The sequence below is a fragment of the Microchirus variegatus genome, assembly GCF_963457635.1.
Source record: "Microchirus variegatus genome assembly, chromosome: 18".
Taxonomy (NCBI): Eukaryota; Metazoa; Chordata; class Actinopteri; order Pleuronectiformes; family Soleidae; genus Microchirus; species Microchirus variegatus.
The window spans coordinates 22,437,923-22,459,178 of NC_139819.1; the positions used below are offsets into that span (position 1 = coordinate 22,437,923).

General features: G+C 37.6%; 1 protein-coding gene across 1 annotated transcript in view; it reads left to right on the forward strand.

Moving 5' to 3' along the window:
• Positions 1–21,256, forward strand: part of LOC310940140 (caskin-2-like) — a 57,312-nt gene that overhangs the window by 25,184 nt on the left and 10,872 nt on the right. The window contains exons 2-10 of the mRNA XM_083905073.1: positions 4,864–4,915; positions 9,220–9,317; positions 11,215–11,360; positions 12,501–12,596; positions 12,688–12,821; positions 15,290–15,398; positions 15,525–15,633; positions 16,728–16,822; positions 18,703–18,820. Of these exons, the coding sequence (XP_083761199.1) occupies positions 4,864–4,915; positions 9,220–9,317; positions 11,215–11,360; positions 12,501–12,596; positions 12,688–12,821; positions 15,290–15,398; positions 15,525–15,633; positions 16,728–16,822; positions 18,703–18,820 (957 nt within the window). The remainder of the gene's footprint in view (positions 1–4,863; positions 4,916–9,219; positions 9,318–11,214; positions 11,361–12,500; positions 12,597–12,687; positions 12,822–15,289; positions 15,399–15,524; positions 15,634–16,727; positions 16,823–18,702; positions 18,821–21,256) is intronic.

Below are 21,256 nucleotides of genomic sequence, written 5' to 3' on the forward strand. Positions count from 1 at the left end.
AAAGTGAAATTTAGTCCAAACAAAGTGAAATTTGGTCCAAATTATCAGATTTAGTCCAAATGAAGTCACATTTTCTCAAAATAAAGTTAAATTTACTCTGCTGCTGCTGTGAAAACTAGAATCTTCTAGGACGCTCACTTTGTCCAAACATCAAGTTTGAACGGCGCGATACTGTTGCCCCTTCCCTAATACACCACAATTCTCAACACTTAATATTATAGCTACAATATCGGTATCATCTAGCGATGGATTATAGAATTTGCTCCTCAGCAATGAGATGCGTTCAAGGAACCTTGTAAAATTTAAAATAGTTTATTAGTTGATCTCATGGTGCGTTCCAGTTGTAGTTGGAAGTTGAAGGATGGCGTTAACTTGGAAAGACAGAGTTCCCAGTTTCAATATTGGATCTAAAGAATTTAGATGCATTCAAGGAACATTGCAAACCTTCTGTTACCAGGCACGAGTACTTCTCATTACCGTGACTCCTGAAGCGTTTGTGATATCTAGAAAATTCAAAAACTGTGATGGTCTGGCGATCTGTCCAGAGCGTGACCCCGACTTTAACCCTACGTTGTCGTTAGTTTCTCAGTACTGTGATTCCTAAATGGTTGAATAACTGCCAGATATGGAAAGTGAAAGTTATCTTGGGGGAAAAAAGTGGGCAGAAGAACTAACTCCCTTAAAATTTTTGGGACAATTCTACAGCCATAAAATCTAAATAAACCCAGTCAGCCTTAAGGGTCGCAGGGTCGCTGGAGCCCGATCACAGCTAACGGAAAACGAGGTCACACCGTGGACATGTTTGCTAGTCCATCGCAGGGTAAACATACACATAGACGATCAGTCATTCACTCTCTCATTCACATCTACGGTCGAGATGGAGAGTTAATTAGCCTCTGCGTGCTAACTGGACAAAACCAACACACACACACACACACACACACGTCACAAACTTGTGTTAATGTTAATTTAACTGCAGGAGAATCTAAGTGGCCTTTTACAGTTGGACGCAGGGTAAAGACGCTATTAGCGCTATACGTTTTTGTTGTCTTCAGTCGGACAGATATCGCGATGTATCGCATAGTCGTCGTATCGCAAAATTATTGGTATCGTGGATATCGTTATTGCGTCGTAAGGTTCTCCAACTTCCGCTAAAATATAAGCCAGCTTAAGTTGTTTTGCGAGTTAGCTCGGTGGGATTCAGCGTATCTTAATACGCAGCTCCCTCATTTACTGTCGACTTGCATCTCCAAAGTGCTGTCGCTGCTGCGGCTGACACTGTCGTAGGATATCGTAGTGAACCTCACGTGCGCCCTCTGCTGGTTTGTAATGAACTTAAATCTGCGCTTATTTGATGGCAGCCAGTATTGGAAGTGAAGATAAATATTCTTTACTCGCTGAACTCCCGGAGAAACAAGAAAATAAGAAAATATCAAAGTGTCAAAGTGTCAGATAATGTCAGATTTAGTCCAAATTAAGTGAAATTTGCTCCAAAGAAAGTGAAACTTAGTCCAAATGGAGTGAAATTTAGTCCAATTAAGGTGAAACCTGGTCCAAATTAACTGAAATTTGGTCCAAATTAAGTTAGATTTAGTCCCAATTAGGTCAGAATTAGTCCATCTAAAGAGAAATTTGGTCCAAATGGTCAGATTTAGTACAAATAAAATGAAATTTACTACAAATGGAGTGAAATTTGGTGTAAATAAGGTGAAACCTGGTCCAAATTAAGTGAAATTTGGTCCATTTGGAACAAATGAAATGGAAGTCTTCAGTGGGAAGTGAAGATAAATATTCTTGACTTGCTGAACTCCCGGAGAAACAAGAAAATAAGAAAATAACTAAGAACTTTTTAGTGCTCTGTCTTGAATGCACAAAACCCTGTTGCACCAGAAATCAGAATATTTTCCCCCCGCTGTATTATCTTCATGAGCTGGGGAAACGGCATCAATAAAGCACAAAGAAGAGAATTCAATATTTAATCAGGGCTCCTCCATTATCTGCTTGTTCTCTTATTCTCCTCTTTATACTGAATATGGAACGTTTACTGCAAGAGTTTTCTCTTTCATTGTCTGCGTTTTTGGTTAAGAAATTACGAAAATAATCGCTAACTGTTTTGATCATTTCTTGATTAGTAATTTGATCCGCAAAATGTTTGATTTGTTTCCTAAACCTTGAAATTAATGATTTTTTTTGTCTCAAACTTTCAATCTAGAATGAAAATAGTTGATGGTTAATTCGGTATTTCTTCTTAAATGTGAATATTTTCTGGTTTCTTTGCTCCGTAATTACAAAGAAATAATTAAAAACTGATTGATTTCATGTTTGTGGACAAAAACAAGACCTTTGAGGTACACTGATCATTTGCTCCTCGTCAATGAGATGCATTCAAGGAATCTTGTACATTTATTAGTTGATCAAAATAAAGTGAAATTTTAGTTTAGTCACATTTAGTGCAAATAAAGTCGAGAAAATGAAAATGGCGAGGTGCATTTAGCTCATTTGCTAACGGAACAATGCGCTTCTTATTCTCTTCACTGTTCCTATTGTGCTGCTTATTGTCTGACACACACACACACACATACACACACACACACACACTGCTGTGATTTCCCACACCTATGTGGGAGAACACAGTGCTGCAGATTGATTTCAATGAATGGCCGTTTGTGTGGGATTAAGTCATTTCACCGTACCGAGGAGAGTTTCCTCCTCTTCTGCGATCGATGAGCGTATGAACGTCCGGGGGAGACGACTGAAATTGTTAGCGATAGACGATAATCTGAGAGTCTGGATTAACTGTACGTCGTAAAAAGGATGCAAAGGGACGAGGCCCTGATTTGACGGGAGGAGGACGACGAGGGGATTATGCACGTTTGAAAAGGAAGTTAGTCAACGATACAACTACAAATCTTCGTAGCTGTCTTTTTTGAAATCCTGCAGCTGGGAAAAGACTGGAAAACTAAAAAGGATATTAAGCCGAGTTTAATCCCCACCACTTCTTTTACAATATATATATATAATGTGGCAAAGAAACCAGGATATTAAAAGACCTAAATATGAGCCGACGACAGATTATCTTCCCTTTGGACGACAGAATGAATGAGTAAGTCATGGGACAAGCAGCCGTCTGTCTGCTCCGAGGTGAGTAAAGACAAACTTGTTCAGTCTTGCTTCTGCGTTTGCTTCTGTAGAAAAGAAGGATATTTAAACGTATAAAGACGACGGAGAGAGAGATCAGTGGATTAATGGACTTCTTGGTTCTCAATAATCCAGCTCCGACTATTTCTGCTAAGCTGTCGGATCAAAGATGCAAAAAAAGATGCTCTACGGTCGCTGAGCAATGAGATGCATTCAAGGAACCTTGTAAATGTATTCGTTGATCTCATGGTGCGTTCCAGTTGTAGTTTAAGGTTTAATTTTTAACAAATTAAGGATCGCCTTAACTTGGAAAGTCAAGAGTTCCCAGTTTCAATATTGGATCTAAAGAGATGCATTCAAGGAACCTCGTAAACCCTTCTGTAGGTTGCATAGTCACAGAAGGGAGGTACTCATTACCGTAACTCCTAGACTGTTAGCGATTTCTAGAAAATTAAAAAAACATAGACTGACGATCTGTCCAGGGTGTGACCCTTATTATTAGTCCAAATAATGTCAGATTAAGTCCAGATTAAGTGAAATTTAGTCCAAATAAAGTGAAACCTGGTCCAAAAAGTTACATTTAGTCCAAATAGTCAGATTTAGTCCAAATTAAGTGAAATTGGGTTCAAATAAAGTGAAATTTAGGCCCAATAAAGTCAAATTTAGGCCAAATAGTCAGATTTAGTGCAAATTTAGTCCAGATAAAGAGAAATTTGGTCCAAATGGTCAGATTTAGTCAAAATGTAGGAAAATAAAGTCAAATTTAGTCCAAATATAGTCAGATTTAGTCCAAATTAAGTGTAATTTCCTCCAAATGGAGTGAAATTTACTCCAAAAAAAGTCCAAGAATTAGTCCAGATAGTCAGATTTAGGCCAAATAAAGTCAGAATTAGTTCAAATTAAGAGAAATTTGCTCCAAATAAAGTCAGATTTAAGCCCAATAAAGTCAAATTTAGTCCACTTACAGTCAGATTTAGTCCAATGTAAAATTTAGTGCAAATAAAGTCAGATTTAGTCAAAATAAAGTTAAATTTAGTCCAGATAAAGAGAAATGTGGTCCAAATGGTCAGATTTAGTCCAAATAAGGTGAAACCTGGTCCAAATTAAGTGAAATTTAGTCCAAATAGTCAGATTTAGGCCAAATAAAGTCAGATTTAGTCCAAATTAAGAGACATTTGGTCCAAATAAAGTCAAATTTAGGCCACTTACAGTCAGATTTAGTCCAATGTAAAATTTAGTGCAAATAAAGTCAAATTTAGTCCAGATAAAGTCAGATTTAGTCCTAATGTATTGTGATATAATTGGTATAAATGACCATGTATGGTGTGTTGTACGTGAGGTACCTTGAGAATAGCAGCTCCCGCTAACCGCTCGATGCTCTGTCGCGACACGCTCGTGTTGTGAGTCGCTGCTAAAGAGCCGTGACAACATGTCAGGCTAAATGAGGCGGAATGGTGCGTTTGTGCGACGGGGAAATATCTCCCCCGTGTGTGTTTCTGTGAGCCCGCTGAGCTGCCGTGAGGGCGTCAGTCAGAGCCCAGAGAAGCTTTCCATCCTGTCAGAGCTGTCGGCTTGTTGTGAAGGAGGGAGTGATGATGGGTGGAAGTCAACGCAACACACACACACACACACACAGAAACAGGCAGAGTCCTGCAGGATTTTCTCTAATGGGAAAACAAATGTGTCACCAAATCTAACCCACACCTCCATCTGTGTTTATTCCAGAGTTACTGGGCTCCACCAAGAGGCTGAACATCAACTACCAAGATTCAGACGGGTAAGACTGTGTGTGTGTCTGTGTGTGTGAGTGTGTGTGAGTCAAACTAATGTAATGCAGCAGTCATGACTGACACATAGAGACTGAATGAGATGACAAACCTAGATAATAAGAAGTGGCCTCCCTCCCTGCTGTAGCTGTAGCTGTGTGTCTTCACAGTGTGTGTGTGTGTGTCTTCAGTGAGTGACTCACAATCAAGTTCAACACAAACATGTAGCGACAAATAACACAACAGGTTTATTAGATGATTTCAGGTCATTTCACTAAATGTTACTGCACTTTCTCCCCGTAATGGTTTGAAAGGTGTAGAAAGATCCTGGTGTTTACATGTTTACATAAGTTTTGGGAACTTTGGGGAAATATTCCAAATTGGAAAACTTTCCATGGGAATAAATGAGAAATTTTTGGATAATTAAAAGAATCTGTCTTATGCAAATATAAACATTTTTGTTTTGTCATAAACAGATGTACATGCAAAGTGTATATATACATATATATGTATGTATGTATATGTGTATGTATGTATATCTATATATATATATGTATGTATGTATATGTATATATGTTTATGTATATATATATATGTTTATGTATATATATGTATATGTTTATGTATATATATATGTGTGTGTGTATATGTTTATGTATATATGTATATATGTATGTATATATGTATGTATGTATATGTGTATATATGTATATATATATATGTGTATGTATATGTATATATATATATATGTGTATGTATATGTATATATGTGTATGTATATATATGTGTATGTATATGTATATATATGTGTATGTACGTATGTATGTATGTATATATACGTATGTATATATATATGTATGTATGTATGTACATATATATGTATGTATACGTGTATATATGTGTATGTATTTATATACCTATAAATGTACATTTGTATACAAACATATCAATGTATATATACACACATACAGTAAATGTACATTTGTAAAATGTGTACACGTATAAATGTATATACTTATATAAATATGTGCATATATCAACATTTTATGGACAAAAAGCTCGAGCTTTTTTTGATAAAATAATGGACATGTTAGTTTCACAGCAAGAGTGTATTTGTGACTCTGTTAATTTGCAGCAGCAGGTTTTTTCCTCTCAGTCTTCATGACTTTTCCTGACAGTGTGATGCTCTTCAGCTGTGGTTAGTTTTCACATGACGGTGTGAAGCTTCGTCTCCTGTCAAACGTCCTCCAGAGGATTCTTTTTTACACGCTGAACTAGAAGCTAAAACCACTCATTTATCACCACCTCAAACTCAAAGCTGTGCAAGTACTTTTCACTTTTTAAAGAAGTACTTTTCAGATTATATTATACATTTGTGTATATGTATATGTATATATACATGTTTATTTATATGTATATTTATATATATATATATATCTATGTATGTATATATATATGTATGTATATATATACATACATATATATATATATATATATGCACGTAAATTTGTGTATATGTATATATAGGTATATATATATTTGTGTATATGTATATATATGTATATATTTATGTATGTGTGTTTATATAATAATGTATATTTATATATATGTATATACATACATATATATAAATATATGTATGTTTATATATATATATATATGTATGTATATATATATATATATATATATATATATATATATATATGTATGTATGTATATATATATATGTATATATATATGTATGTATGTATATATATATATGTATATATATATGTATGTATGTATATATATATATGTATATATATATGTGTTTACAGTTGCACAAAATAATTATACAAATGAATATTTTCACTTCTATTGAAGTATTGTTGTGAATTAAAGGTGCAGCAGGTCACATTTCTATGATTTTTGTTTGTTTTCTTGAAAAAAAAACAAGCTAAGGTCGCCTTAAAACAGGCAAAACTACCAGACCTGACCGAGGGGAGCCTTTGCGTGTGTATACAGCAGCAGAGCAGGAGTGGAGCGGAGACGAGAAGCGTTTATTTAGACCGTCTGTGTGTGTGTTTTTGTGTGCTTGTGAGGACCAAAAACCCATAAAAACCATATGGAGCGAGGACATTTTGTCTGGTCCTCACAATGTTAAAGGGTATTTTAAGGGGTTAAGACTTAGTTTAAGGGTTAGACTTGGGTTTAAGGTAAGGCACTGAGTTGTGGTGGTGTGTGTTCTTGTCATAAACACTGACCTTGTCAGGACCAGTCGTCCTCACAGAGACCTAAAACCTCGTCCTAATGAGGCAGAACCTCATTTGTGAGGACTGTGGTTATGGTTTAAGTTAGTGATGAGGTTTTGTTTAGTGTTGTGTGTGTATTTTTGTGTGTGTGTGTGTGTGTGTATGTGTGTATCCGTGTGTGTGTTGACTGAGGCTGGATTCATGTGTCTACATGCAGGGACTGAGCTGTGTGTAGGAGGTGCTGCACAATAGGAGTGTTGAAAGTGTGTGTGTGTGTGTGGAGGGTCATACATACATGAGATGGGGGGGGGGTGAACAAATAGTCGCTCATCACTGAGTCAACATCATTCCACAGAGACAGATTCAGACAGAGTGTGTGTGTGTGTGTTTTAGAGAGTGTGTAAAAGAAGTGACTCAGGATATGGTTTAGTCTGTTTGAAGGGCTGATGGACGGATAAACGTGTGTGTGTGTGTGTGTGTGTGTGTGTGTGTGTGTGTGTGTGAGGATCACTGAGGTCTAAACAATGTGACTGAGAAGATAAGACACCTGTCTGTCTGTCTGTCTGCTGATTCCTCAGATTATCTGACGTCCAAAAACACTTCATCTCACGGTGTCACAAAGTCTCAATGATTTTCACTTAAGTCACAGTAAAGTTTTTTTTTTTTTACACCTGATGCTGCTTTTCCACGACATGATCCCGCCTGGACTCGTGAAACTGCCGTGACGTGGGTTTTGGTGGTCAAAAAGATTTGTTCACACAATCGTTCAGTACTTCAGGGTCGATTGAATGGTTGATTTGGGCTCACGATCGCCGGCTTTCTGCAGATCTGTCACTAAATTCACCAGATATTAACAATTTAGGCATTTCCTTTGCTAAATATCGGAGATTGAATGCTGTGGACATTTGTAGCGACCTTCTGGGCATTTTGTCGCGACCTTCTGGGCGTTTGTCGCGAAGGTTGCGTTGGTTGCGACCTTCCTTAGCGACCTTCTGGGCGTTCGTATCGACCTTCTGGGCATCCCCCGCAAACTTCTGGACGTTCCTCACGTCCTTCTGGACTTTCCTCGCGTCCTTCTGGATTTCCTCACGTCCTTCTGGACTTTCCTCACGACCTTCTGGACATTAGTCGCGAACTTCTGGACGTTTGACACGACCTTCTGGACGTTTGTTGCGACCCTCTGGACCTTCCTCACAACCTTCTGAACGCTTGTTGCGACCCTCTGGACGTTCCTCGCGACCTTCTGGATGCGTATGGCGAACTTCTGGACGTTTGTCGCGACCTTCTGGACGTTCCTGGTGACCTTCTGAACGCTTGTTGCGTCCTTCTGGACGTTTGTTGCGATCTTCTGAACGCTTGCTGTGACCCTCTGGACGCTCCTCGCGACCTTCTAGACGCGCATGGTGAACTTCTGGATGTTTGTCGCAGACCTTGGACGTTTGTTGCGACCTTTTGGACGTTGTCGCGACCTTCTGGACGTTCTTCGCGACTTTCTGGACGCTCCTTGCGACCTTCTGGACGTTTGTTGCGACCTTCTGGACGTTTGTTGCAAACTTCTGGACGTTTGTTGCAAACTTCTGGACGTTTGTCACAAATTTCTGGACGTTTGTTCAGAACTTCTGGACGTTTGTTCAGAACTTCTGGACGTTTGTTCAGAACTTCTGGACGTTTAACGCGAACCCTAGATGTTTGTCGCGACCTTTTGGACGTAGGTTGTGACCTTTTGGACGTTTGTCGTGACCTTCTGGACATTCCTTGTGACCTTCTGGACGTTTGACATTTCGATAACGGTACTGAGAAGCCGGCGTCTCAAACGTACGGACGTCGGCGTCTCAGTACCGTAATTCCTAAACAGTTGAATAACTATAATAAGATATGTAGTTAAGTTGAAAGTTATCTTGTTAAAAATGGGTCAGAAGAACTCACTCATTGAACAGTTTTTATGTGACATTTCTACAGCCTTAAAATCCAAATAAATCCAGACGGCCTGAACGTGACGTTGCTCGTAAGAGGTTTAAAGTAAAAAGTGACAGAGATGAAAAGACGTCCTGATGGTTTCTAACCTCCCTCTCTTTCCTCCACAGCTTCTCGGCGCTGCATCACGCCGCTCTGACGGGAACCACTGAGCTGCTGTCGCTGCTGCTGGACGCTCAGGCCACGGTGGACATCAAGGACATCAACGGTACGCCGACGACTGACACCACATTTATTTAAAAAGTTTATTTAAAAAAACGATCGTTCGGGTTAAATTGAACCTGAAAACTTTCTTTAGTCGCTGTGGGAAAGCGTCAGCTGAAATTCTAATTTGACCCGCATGAATAAAAATGACTGACTTTGAAGTCTGTCAAAGACTCGAGTGGAACTCACTCATTGGGTTTTTTCGTACGTTAGCATGAGTTTGACCTCTGCGAGGTCACGTAGAGAAAGATATATATATATATACTTATATATATATATGTATGTATGTGTGTCAAATTTTAGAGTTTCCCGAAGCTCGTTAAAGCTCAGACTCGGTCATTAAAATAAACAAGTGCCTCAGCAAACATCAGAGGAGATGATTAGACTTTAATGAAATCTGACTGAAACCCTCGGGGATGTGACTCTGTGAGACTCTGTGAAGGCGCTGGGTTCTGCAGCACGTGCACTCTGTTCATCAGTGTGACGACGAGACATGAAAGAGCTGCAGCTAACCATCATCTTCAGAATCTGAAGATTATTGCCTTGATTAATTCACTCATGTTTGGTCCACAAAATGTCAGGAAAATGTTGAAAAATGTGGACCATGTTTCTACGTTTTAGATTACCGTTACATTCGGACGTGATTTTGTTTTCCACGTTGAAACAATCACTCGGGTCATCGATTATTAATCGATCATTAAATTCATTTTTGAGATTTGAAAAACTTTTTTTCCCAACATTTTATCGACCAAACTAGGGTGTGGGAATCGCCAGAGACACCGCGATACGATATTATCACGATATTCAAGTCACGATACGATATTATCACGATATTTAAGTACAATATTATCATGATACAATATTATTATCACAATGTTTAAGTCACTATACGATAGTATCGTGATATTTAGGTCACGTTACGATATTATTATCATGATATTTAAGTACAATATTATCACAATATTTAAGTCACGATCCGATACTATTATCACGATATTCAAGTACAATATTATCGTGATATTTAAGTCATGATACAATATTATCACAATACGATATTATCGTGACATTTAGGTCACAATATGATATTATTATCACAATATTTAAGTACAATTATCATGATATTTAAGTCAGGATATGATATTATCACAATGCTTAAGTCACAATACGATATTATCGTGATATTTAAGTAGCAATACGTTATTATCACAATATTTAATTCATGATACGATATTATCATGATGTTTAGTACAATAAAATATCATATTTGAGTCACGATACAATATTATCACGACATTTAAGTCACAGTACGATGTTATCACAATGTTTAGTACAATAAAACATTATCACGATACAACATTATCGCAATATTTAAGTCACGATATGATATCACGATGTTTAAGTACAATAAAATATTATCAAGATATTTAAGTCACGACACAATATTATCGTGATATTTAAGTCACAATACGATATTATCACAATCACAATATATTAGTCACGATGCAATTTTATCCAGAAATTTAAGTACAATAATATCACGATATTTAAGTCACATATTGCGATATACTCGCACAACTGCTCTCGTGAATGTGAGCACTTGGCACCATCTAGTGGACAGAAACATCAATTGATTCTTTTTTTTTTTTTTAATGCTACTCCACAAAAACTTTAATGTTTCAGTTAAAAAACAACATATTTGATAAAAAACAAAAATGTATCCTCAGTGCCTCGGTGTCTCAAAAGCGATATTTCACTATATGGTTTTTTTTCTCCTTTACACCAAACCATTAACCATGAACTCTACAGTTGTCTCTCTGTCTCTGTCGTCCTCCTGTCCTCACCCGTCTCTCTCTCGCTCTCTGTCCTCCTGTCCTCACCTGTCCCTCTCTCTCTGTCCTCAGGCATGCGTCCTCTCCACTACGCAGCGTGGCAGGGTAAAGCTCACTCTGTGTCACTGCTGCTCAGAGCCAGCGCTTCAGTCAACTCGTCCTCTCTGGACGGACAGATACCGTTACATCTGTCTGCTCAGTATGGACACTACGATGTGGTGAGTACACACATGCACACACACACACACACACATGCCACTGCTGCCTGTCCTTCCTCGCGTTTCACTGAAATCCACCCGTCTTTGTGTCTCCGCCTGTATTGTCCACCAACAATACCAGTAACACCATTAAAGACACAGTACACACACACACACACACACACACACACACACACACATTCCTTTCCTATAACCTCATCTGTGTGTGTCCACTGGAATGTCTGAATGGACACATACACACATTTTTCATATATGTGTATAGATGTATATATGTGTGTATATGCAATATATGTATATATGTGTATATACAATATATGTATATGTGTGTATATATATGGATATATGTGTGTATATATATATATGTGTGTATATATATATGTATATATATGTGTGTATATATATATGTATATATACATGTGTGTGTGTATATATATATGTATATATACATGTGTATATATATATATATATGTATATATACATGTGTATATATATGTGTATATGTATATATATGTATATGTGTGTATATGTATGTATATGTGTGTGTGTATATATACATATATATATATACTGTATATACACACATACATATGTGTACCTATATGTTTGTATGTAAGGATATATATGTGTGTGTACATATATATACATACACATACATAAATGTGTACAGATATTTATATGTATGTATATGTATACATGTGTATATGTACGTATATATATATTGATGTAATGCATATTTTTGAGTCCAGACCAATTTCTCATATATTGAATAACTATTCTAACTGTTTTAATTCACTTTTTAACAGTATTTTTAACTTCACAAGAAAAAAAATGTCAGGTGGCACAACTAACTATTTATAAAAATATATACACATATACACATATGTATGGATGGATATGTATAAATACATATATATATATACCTACATATACATATATATACATACATACATGTGTATACATATATATACAATATATGTGTATATATATATATAATATTTCATGTAAGCTTTAGTGACCTCTGACCTCTGATAATCCCAAACTACACGTATGGTATTTCCAAAGTCACACTAACATCACAGAGACAACAGAGTGTGTTGAGATTATTGCAGCATAATAATCTGACGTGTGTTTCTCTCTCAGTCTGAGATGTTGCTGCAGCATCAGTCCAATCCCTGCCTCAGGAACAAGGCCAAGAAGACGCCTCTGGACCTGGCCTGTGAGTTCGGGAGGTTGAAGGTACGAAGACGTTTGTGCGTGTGATCCTCTTTCATTAGTTTGACTTATCAAGGGTCGTATAATACACTGTAGTGACTGAGTCGGCCTGTAGGTGGCGCAGCTGCTGCTGAGCAGTAACATGGTGACGGCTCTGCTGGAGGGCGACGGAGGACAGGACGGCGTGGACACTCCGTCCACTACACCTCTGCACCTGGCTGCAAGGAACGGACACAAGGACATCATCCTGTAAGTACATGTACACACGTTACACGTGTACACGCGTTACACGTGTACACGTGTTACACAGACACTGCACTGTAAATACTACCACTACTACTACTAAGAAGTATACAACTGTAAAATAACATTATTATCACTGCTTCTATATCTTCTTCTACTACTACTTATACTGATTCTTCTAATACTACTACTACTTCTACTACTACTACTTCTTCTACTACCACTACTTCTACTGATACTACAGCTTCTTCTACTACTACTGCTACTAATACTACTTCTACTACTACTACTTCTTCTACTACCACTACTTCTACTAATACTACTTATTCTTCTACTACTACTGCTTCTACTTCTACTAATACTACTGCTTCTTCTAATACTACTACTACTACTACTACTACTACTAATACTTCTACCGCTACTACTACTAATAATAATAATACTACTGCTTCTTCTAATACTACTTCTACTACTACTACTAATACTTCTACCGCTACTACTACTACTAATAATAATAATACTGCTTCTTCTAATACTATTACTACTACTACTTCTTCTTCTTCTACTACCACTACTTCTACTACTACTAATACTACTGCTTCTACTACTACTGCTTCTTCTAATACTACTACTACTATTACTACTGCTTCTACTAATACTGCTTCTTCTACTACTATTACTACTAATACTTATTCTACTACCACTGCTTCTACTAATACTACAGCTTATTCTACTACTACTACTACTAATACTACTGCTTCTACTACTTCTGCTCCTACTGCTTCTACTACTACTACTACTACTTCTTCTTCTACTACTATTACTACTACTGCTTCTTCTACTACTACTACTACTACTACTGCTGCTTCTTCTACTACTACTACTACTACTACTGATTATACTACTACTACTACTGCTTCTACTACTACTGATTATACTACTACTACTGCCACTTCTACTGCTACTACTACTTCTTCTACAACAACTACTTCTAATACTACTACTTCTACTACTTTTTCTACTACTACTACTACTACTACTACTAATACTACTACCACTACTTCTACTCCAACATGTGTTTCTTTTTAATGTTAACTCTTCCTCTGTACTAATACCATAGATAGTCCCTGGTACTGCACAGAATACTGTTATGTGTGAGTATACATTTGTGTGTACTACTACACAGCCCATAATAAGCAGGCTCCGCCCTCGTGAAGAACTTGTGCGATGCCACAGTGGACCGACATAAATCTGACTGACTTCACACTTTCCCTCTCTGTGTATTTATACACACACACACACACACACCCCCCCCCCCCCCCACACACACACACACACACACACACACACACACAGCAGAATCTCCTGCTGAGGGATTTGTGTCTCTTTTAAAGACGTATTGTGCGTCTGCAGCAGACTTAGAGGACGACAGCTGAGGCAGGAGAAAAAGTATTTTCCCTCGTGAGGGAATTTCTTCAAACTTGGCACAAACGTTCACTTTGGAGCTGAGTTTAACTCTTAGAACAAGCAGCGTTTAGACTGAGTTTAGTTAAAACGTAGAAACAGAGTTTCTCAGATCGCTCCTCCTGTTTGCTTTGAAAACAAACTTTACTCTCAAAAGATTACGACTGCATTCGACTTTATTCTCAAAAGACTACGATGTTATTCTCGCATGATTACGACTTTATTCTCGAAAGATTACGACTTCATTCGACTTTATTCTCGAAAGATTAAAACTTTATTCTCGAAAGATTACGACTTAACTCTCGAAAGATTACGACTTTACTCTCGAAAGATTACAACTTTACTCTCGAAAGATTACAACTTTATTCTCGAAAGATTACAACTTTATTCTCGAAAGATTGCGACTTTATTCTCGAAAGAATACAACTTTACACCGCTCAAGTGTTTTGTTAGTCGAGGATAAGTAAATATGAAACCAGACAAAATAACAAACTAGACTTTTTCTTCCACTTCTCTCCACTGTCATTCATCTGTATTCTAACACATGTTCTCTGCAGACTCTTATTTTCTTTCTCTCCTCTTTCAGTTGAGACGTTTTTTAGATCTGGACTGAGGCTTTTTCTAGATTATGTCATATTCCCATTGAGCCACAGCTGCAGCAGCAGCTCGCTGTGTTTGACAGATCCTTCTGGGTTAGCGTTAGTTACAGTAATGTGAAGTTTAGTTGAGTCGTTTTTTAGATCTGCACTGAGGCTTTTTTCTAGATTAGGTCACGGTTTACGACGTCAAACCTACAGCTGACGAATCCTTGTGGCAACGACTGAATCAGTCGTGTTTTCTGTTTTTCTTTTGGGCCTTTGACAGAACCAGAGACGTCTGCGTTCTCTTGTGTAAAAGCGTGTGGATAAAAGTTTACGACGCGTCGCAGATGTGTGTGAAAGCGCCGACCGGCCCCGGATACGTCGCCCCCTGCTGATCGTCTGATTTGATTTTTCTTCTTCTCTCCTCAGGTTGCTGCTCAAAGCCGGCATCGACATCAACAGAGCCACCAAGGCGGGGACGTCTCTGCATGAAGCCGCGCTCTACGGGAAAACTGAAGTGGTTCGGCTGCTGCTTGATGTGAGGAACACAACCACTTCACTGCTGGGGATTTCCTGCGTGTGACAGTCATGTTGTTGTTTTTGTTGTTTTTAACGTCGTTATCACACCCAGTGTTTCACTCTCTGTGTGTGTGTGTTCGTTCAGGCGGGCGTCAACGTGAACATGCGCAACACCTACAACCAGACGGCTCTGGACATCGTGAACCAGTTCACCACTTCATCGGCCAGCAGGGAAATCAAGCAGCTGCTCCGAGGTCAGCGCAACATTTCGTTTCATTTAATTTAAGTTATAGATATTCCTATTTTTCTTGTTTTTAAACTGACAGGAATAATAAAGAATATAGTTTTAGTCGGACTAACGTGTGTGTTAAAAGTCTGGTTTTAGTCGGACTAATGTGTATGTTAAAAGTCCAGTTTTAGTCTGACTAACATGTATTTTAAAAGTCTGGTTTTAGTCCGGTTTTAATCGGACTAAGGTGTATTTTAAAAGTCTGGTTTTAGTCCGGTTTTAATCGGAATAAGGTGTATTTTAAAAGTCCGGTTTTAGTCAGACTAATGTAAAGGTCTGGTTTTTGTCAGACTAATGTGCATTTTAAAAGTCCTGTTTTAGTCAGACTAAGGTGTATTTTAAAAATCTGGTTTTAGTCGGACTAACGTGCATTTTAAAAGTTTGGTTTTAGTCGGACTAACGTGTATGTTAAAAGTCCCGTTTTAGTCGGACTAAGTTGTATTTTAAAAGTCTGGTTTAAGTTGGACTAACGTGTATTTTAAAAGTCCAGTTTAGTCAGACTAACATGCATTTTAAAAGTGTGGTTTTGGTCGGACTAACATATATTTTTGAAGTCCTGTTTTAGTCGGACTAACGTGTATTTTAGAAGTCCTGTTTTAGTCGGACTAAGGTGTATTTTAAAAGTCTGGTTTTAGTCAGACTAAGATGTATTTTTAAAGTCTGGTTTTAGTCGGACTAAAGTGTATTTTAAAAGTCAGGTTTTAATCAGACTAAGGTGTATTTTAAAAGTCCAGTTTTAGTCAGACTAACGTGTTTTAAAAGTCCGGTTTTAGTCGGACTAATGTGTATTTTAAAAGTCTGGTTTTAGTCGGACTGATGTGTATTTTAAAAGTCCAGTTTTAGTCAGACTAACGTGTATTTTAAAAGTCTGGTTTAGTCGGACTAAGGTGTATTTTAAAAGTCTGGTTTAATCGGACTAAGGTGTATTTTAAAAGTCTGGTTTTTGTCGGAATAAGATGTATTTTTAAAGTCTGGTTTTAGTCGGACTAAGGTGTATTTTAAAAGTCTGGTTTTAGTCGGACTGAGAGTTTTAATAACTTTGTTGTCTCTGTTAAACAGAGGCGTCGAGTTCACTGCAGGTCAGAGCGGTGAAGGATTACTGGAACCTCCACGATCCCACAGCCCTGAACCTGAGGGCAGGAGACCTCATTATGGTGCGTGTTTGTGTTTTTGTGTGTTTGTGTTTCACTCTACACCACTCCAGATTCCACTTGTTTGTTATGTTATTGATTTGTTTTATTTAGCTGATAACGACACAGGATCTTCTAATAGACTTGGACGTCGCCGTCTGGTCGCAAAAAAACAAATAATTCGATATTTGCCTGGCGCCGTGAGAGTTTCTGCAGCTGGATATTTCACAGACGTCACCTGCAAACACATATTAGCTCAGTCACGTTTCTAATAAATAATCGACATAATGTTCTGTTGAAGAAGAATTTAAACTTCTGATAATTCTTCAGGAAAATGTTAAATCAAGTGAGAAGAAGCAGCTCATTTTCCCCCATTCAGAACCAGCAGTCGCCCCCTTGTGGCCAACTGCTGCTCCTCAGGCTTCACTTTTCAAACTTGAAGATGATTAAATAAAGTCTTTGGTTCCAGAATTGAACAGACAGAAGCACAGACTAACATTAATCTGTATTTTAAAAGTACTGTTTTAATCAGATTAACATGTTTTAATCTGACTAACATGTTCACCTGTAATATAAAAGGACCAACTTTTTAATCTGTAATTGAAGAAGTCCAGTTTTAATCTGATTATCATGCATTTTAAAAGTCCAGTTTTCGTCAGACTAACATTTATGTTAGAACTCCAGTTTTAATCGGACTAACACGTTTATCTTTAATTTAAAAGTCGGACTTAACGTTAATCTGTATTTTAAACATCTAGTTTTAGTTTTCATCTGTGTTTTAAAAGTCTGGTTTTAGTCGGACTAACGTGTATTTGGAACCCTGTTCTCTCCCCACTGTGGGATAAATAAAGCTATCTTATCTTATCTTATTTTAAAAGTCCGGTTTTAGTCATACTAACGTGTATTTTAAAATCCGGTTTTAGTCAGACTAACATGTACTGTATGTTAAAAGTCCAGTTTTAGTCAGACTAACGTCTATTTTAAAAGTCTGGTCTTAGTCGGACTAACATGTATGTTAAAAGTCCAGTTTTAGTCAGACTATCGTGTATTTTAAAAGTCCAGTTTGAGTCGGACTAATGTCCAGTTGTAGTCGGACTAACACGATAATCCTTTTTTTTTATGTCATGTAAAAGTACAGAGTGTTTCAATCCGATCCAACTTTATTTATAAACCACAGCTGAAACAAAGTGTAAAATTGTCATTATTTTACATCATATTTTCACTTTGTTGTTTTCGCTGCAGTTAAATTCCCATGAATCATTGAGTGTGAGACTGTTTTAAATCCAGCTGCTGGATCAGCTGACGTTCCTGCTCCTGCTCTTACTGCAGCTGTGTCTCTGTGTGAGGTTTAGATGTTGTTGTTGTTGTTGTTGTTGTTGTTGTTGTTGTTGTTGTTGTTTGATGCAGCAGAAATCGTTTCATGTTCTCTGTGCAGAGGAAACAGGCACAGACACGTTACTCACACACTGTGTGTGTGTGTGTGTGTGTGTGTGTGTGTGTGTGTGTGTGTGTGTGTGTGTGTGTGTGTGTGTGTGTTTACTGATGTGTGTTTTGATCTTTTCTTTTTGGACACAAACCCATAGAGAAATCCCTGACTCTTGTATGAACTTGTTTTTCTTCACACTCATTGTTCCTCTCAACGAGGGGGACCCACATCTCGTTTTCCTGTCATTTATTATATTTATCACTCGTTTGGTCCATGAAATGACAGAAAAACGTTCGTCCACCTGCTAAAATGATGCATTTTTAATGATTTCTTTGTCGTGTGGAGCAAAGAAACCAGAAAATATTCACATTAAGAAGCTGGAAAATCAGCAGCACTTGATTAATATTGATGAATAGTTGCATCGCTGTGGTTCTGCAGTGAAATTTTTTTTTTTTAATTTATTTTTGTTGTTCTTCAGGTCCTGGAGCAGCACTCTGACGGCCGGTGGAAAGGTCACATCCACGACCCCCAGCGTGGCACCGACCGCGTGGGTTATTTCCCTCCGTCTGTGGTGGAGGTTCTCAGCAGACGAGCAGGTAAACTAACATTTTAAGGACGTTTTTACCAAAGTTCTCGTCTGAAAATGGTGTTTTAATTCACATACAGTGAGAAATCTGGAAAGTATCTTTGAAAAGATATAAAACACCTTTATTTATCCCAAAATATGGACATTTTCTCTGTTCAGGACATCAAAAAAGTGAAGAAAATGAATGGTAAACATGAAAATATATATTGAGATTAAAAATTTACTTGTAGATTTGGATTTGGGGATTGAACCCTGACCTTCTGGTTGTAATGTCACCTGCTCCACCACTGATCCACAGCCATGATTGACTGACTATAATAACTGTTTTAAAGCCAGTGGAAAAGAAACTGTCAAAATATTAACAGTAAAAATACTGTAAGTAACATAATCTTGAGATTATTACTACTACTATCAGACTGATATCGGACTGTCAGACTGATATCGGACATCAGACTGATATCAGAGTATTGGACTATCAGACTGATATTGTACTGATATAGGACTATCGTAATGATATCAGACTATTGGACTGATACCGGACTATCAGACTGAAATCTGACAGATATCGGAGACTGATATCGGACTATCAGACTGATATCAAACTATCAGACTGATATCAAACTATCAGACTGATATCAAACTATCAGACTGATATCGGACTATCAAACTATCAGACTGATATCGGACTATCAGACTGATATCAAACTATCAGACTGATATCAAACTATCAGACTGATATCAAACTATCAGACTGATATCGGACTATCAAACTATCAGACTGACATTGGACTATCAGACTGATATTGGACTATCAGACTGATATCGGACTATCAAACTATCAGACTGATATTGGACTATCAGACTGATATCAAACTATCAGACTGATATCGGACTATAAGACGGATATTAAACTATTAGACTTATTATCGGACTATAAGACGGATATTAAACTATCAGACTGGTATCGGACTATAAAACTATCAGACTGATATCGGACATAAGACGGATATCAAACTCATTGTATTTTACAGTATTTTTTACTGTTAATATTTTAACACTAAAAATACTGTAATGAACATAATCTCTAGATTATTTTCTTAATTCATCGATCAGAAATGTTAAAAATTGTTGAGAAATGTTAAAGTACACTCTGGAAAGTATGAAAATAAAAGTATAAAGTATAAAAAACACCAGAATGTGACTTAATTACAGAACTAAAAGTGGATTTTTAGTTCTTTCTTTAACTCAAGACCAGATTAGACTTGGTTTAATCCAACATTTGACCCTGGACCATGTTTGTATCTGGGCTAATGATAATAATAATGATAATCTGTGGTGTGTCTGTGTGTGTGTGTGTGTAGTGTGTAGTGTGTGTGTGTGTGTGTGTGTGTGTGTGTCTGTGTGTAAATCACCAGATTTAATCCGTGTGAATATAATTTAAAAAAAAAAGGAAAACGAACGAGAGCCGTGTTTGTTTTTGAGTCCTTAAATCCTCTGACATTCAAAGACGAGCGCAGGGCGAGAACGCACACACACACACACACACACACACACACACACACACACACACACACACACACACACACACACACACACACACACACACACACACACACACACACACTCACAAATTGCAGACACACACACACATTAATAGGATTACTAGAGCCAGATTGCCGAGTGTCAGCTCAGTGTTAAAGCTCTCACTGTGTGTGTGTGTGTGTGTGTGTGTGTGTGTGTGTGTGTGTGTGTGTGTGTGTGTGTGTGTGTGTGTGTGTGTGTGTGTGTGTGTGTGTGTGTGTGTGTGTGTGTGTGTGTGTGTGTGTGTGTGTGTGTGTGTGTGTGTGTGTGTTAATGTCAGCAGTCGTGGACCAACAACAACAAACTTTTCTCTCTCTCTGCGTCGTCTCTAATCTGTAATTCCTTCTCTCAGCAGCTTCTTATATAAGTGCAGAGTGTTTATAGTGAACTGCTCCTTTATTTATTCCAGCTCTTCTTCAGTTACTGAACAAACATGATGAGTTCATGTCTGAAGACTTTTAAATAAGGTTTAACACATCTAACACTGCTCAAGTATTACGTACTACACCTTTAAAGAGAGGGAAATAGACTGATATCGGACTGTCAGACTGATATCGGACATCAGACTGATTGGACTACTATTGGATTACTATCAGACTGATTTAGGACTACTATCGGACTACTATCAGACTGATATCGGACTGTTTGACTGATATTGGACTATCAGACTGATATCGGATTATCAAACTATCGTACTGATATCAGACTGTGAGACTGATATCGGATTATCAAACTGAAATCAGACTGATATCGGATTATTGGTCTATCGGACTGACATCTGACTGATATGGGACTGGTATCGTACTATTGGACTGATATCTGACTATTGGACTATCACACTGATATTGGACCATCAGACTGATAT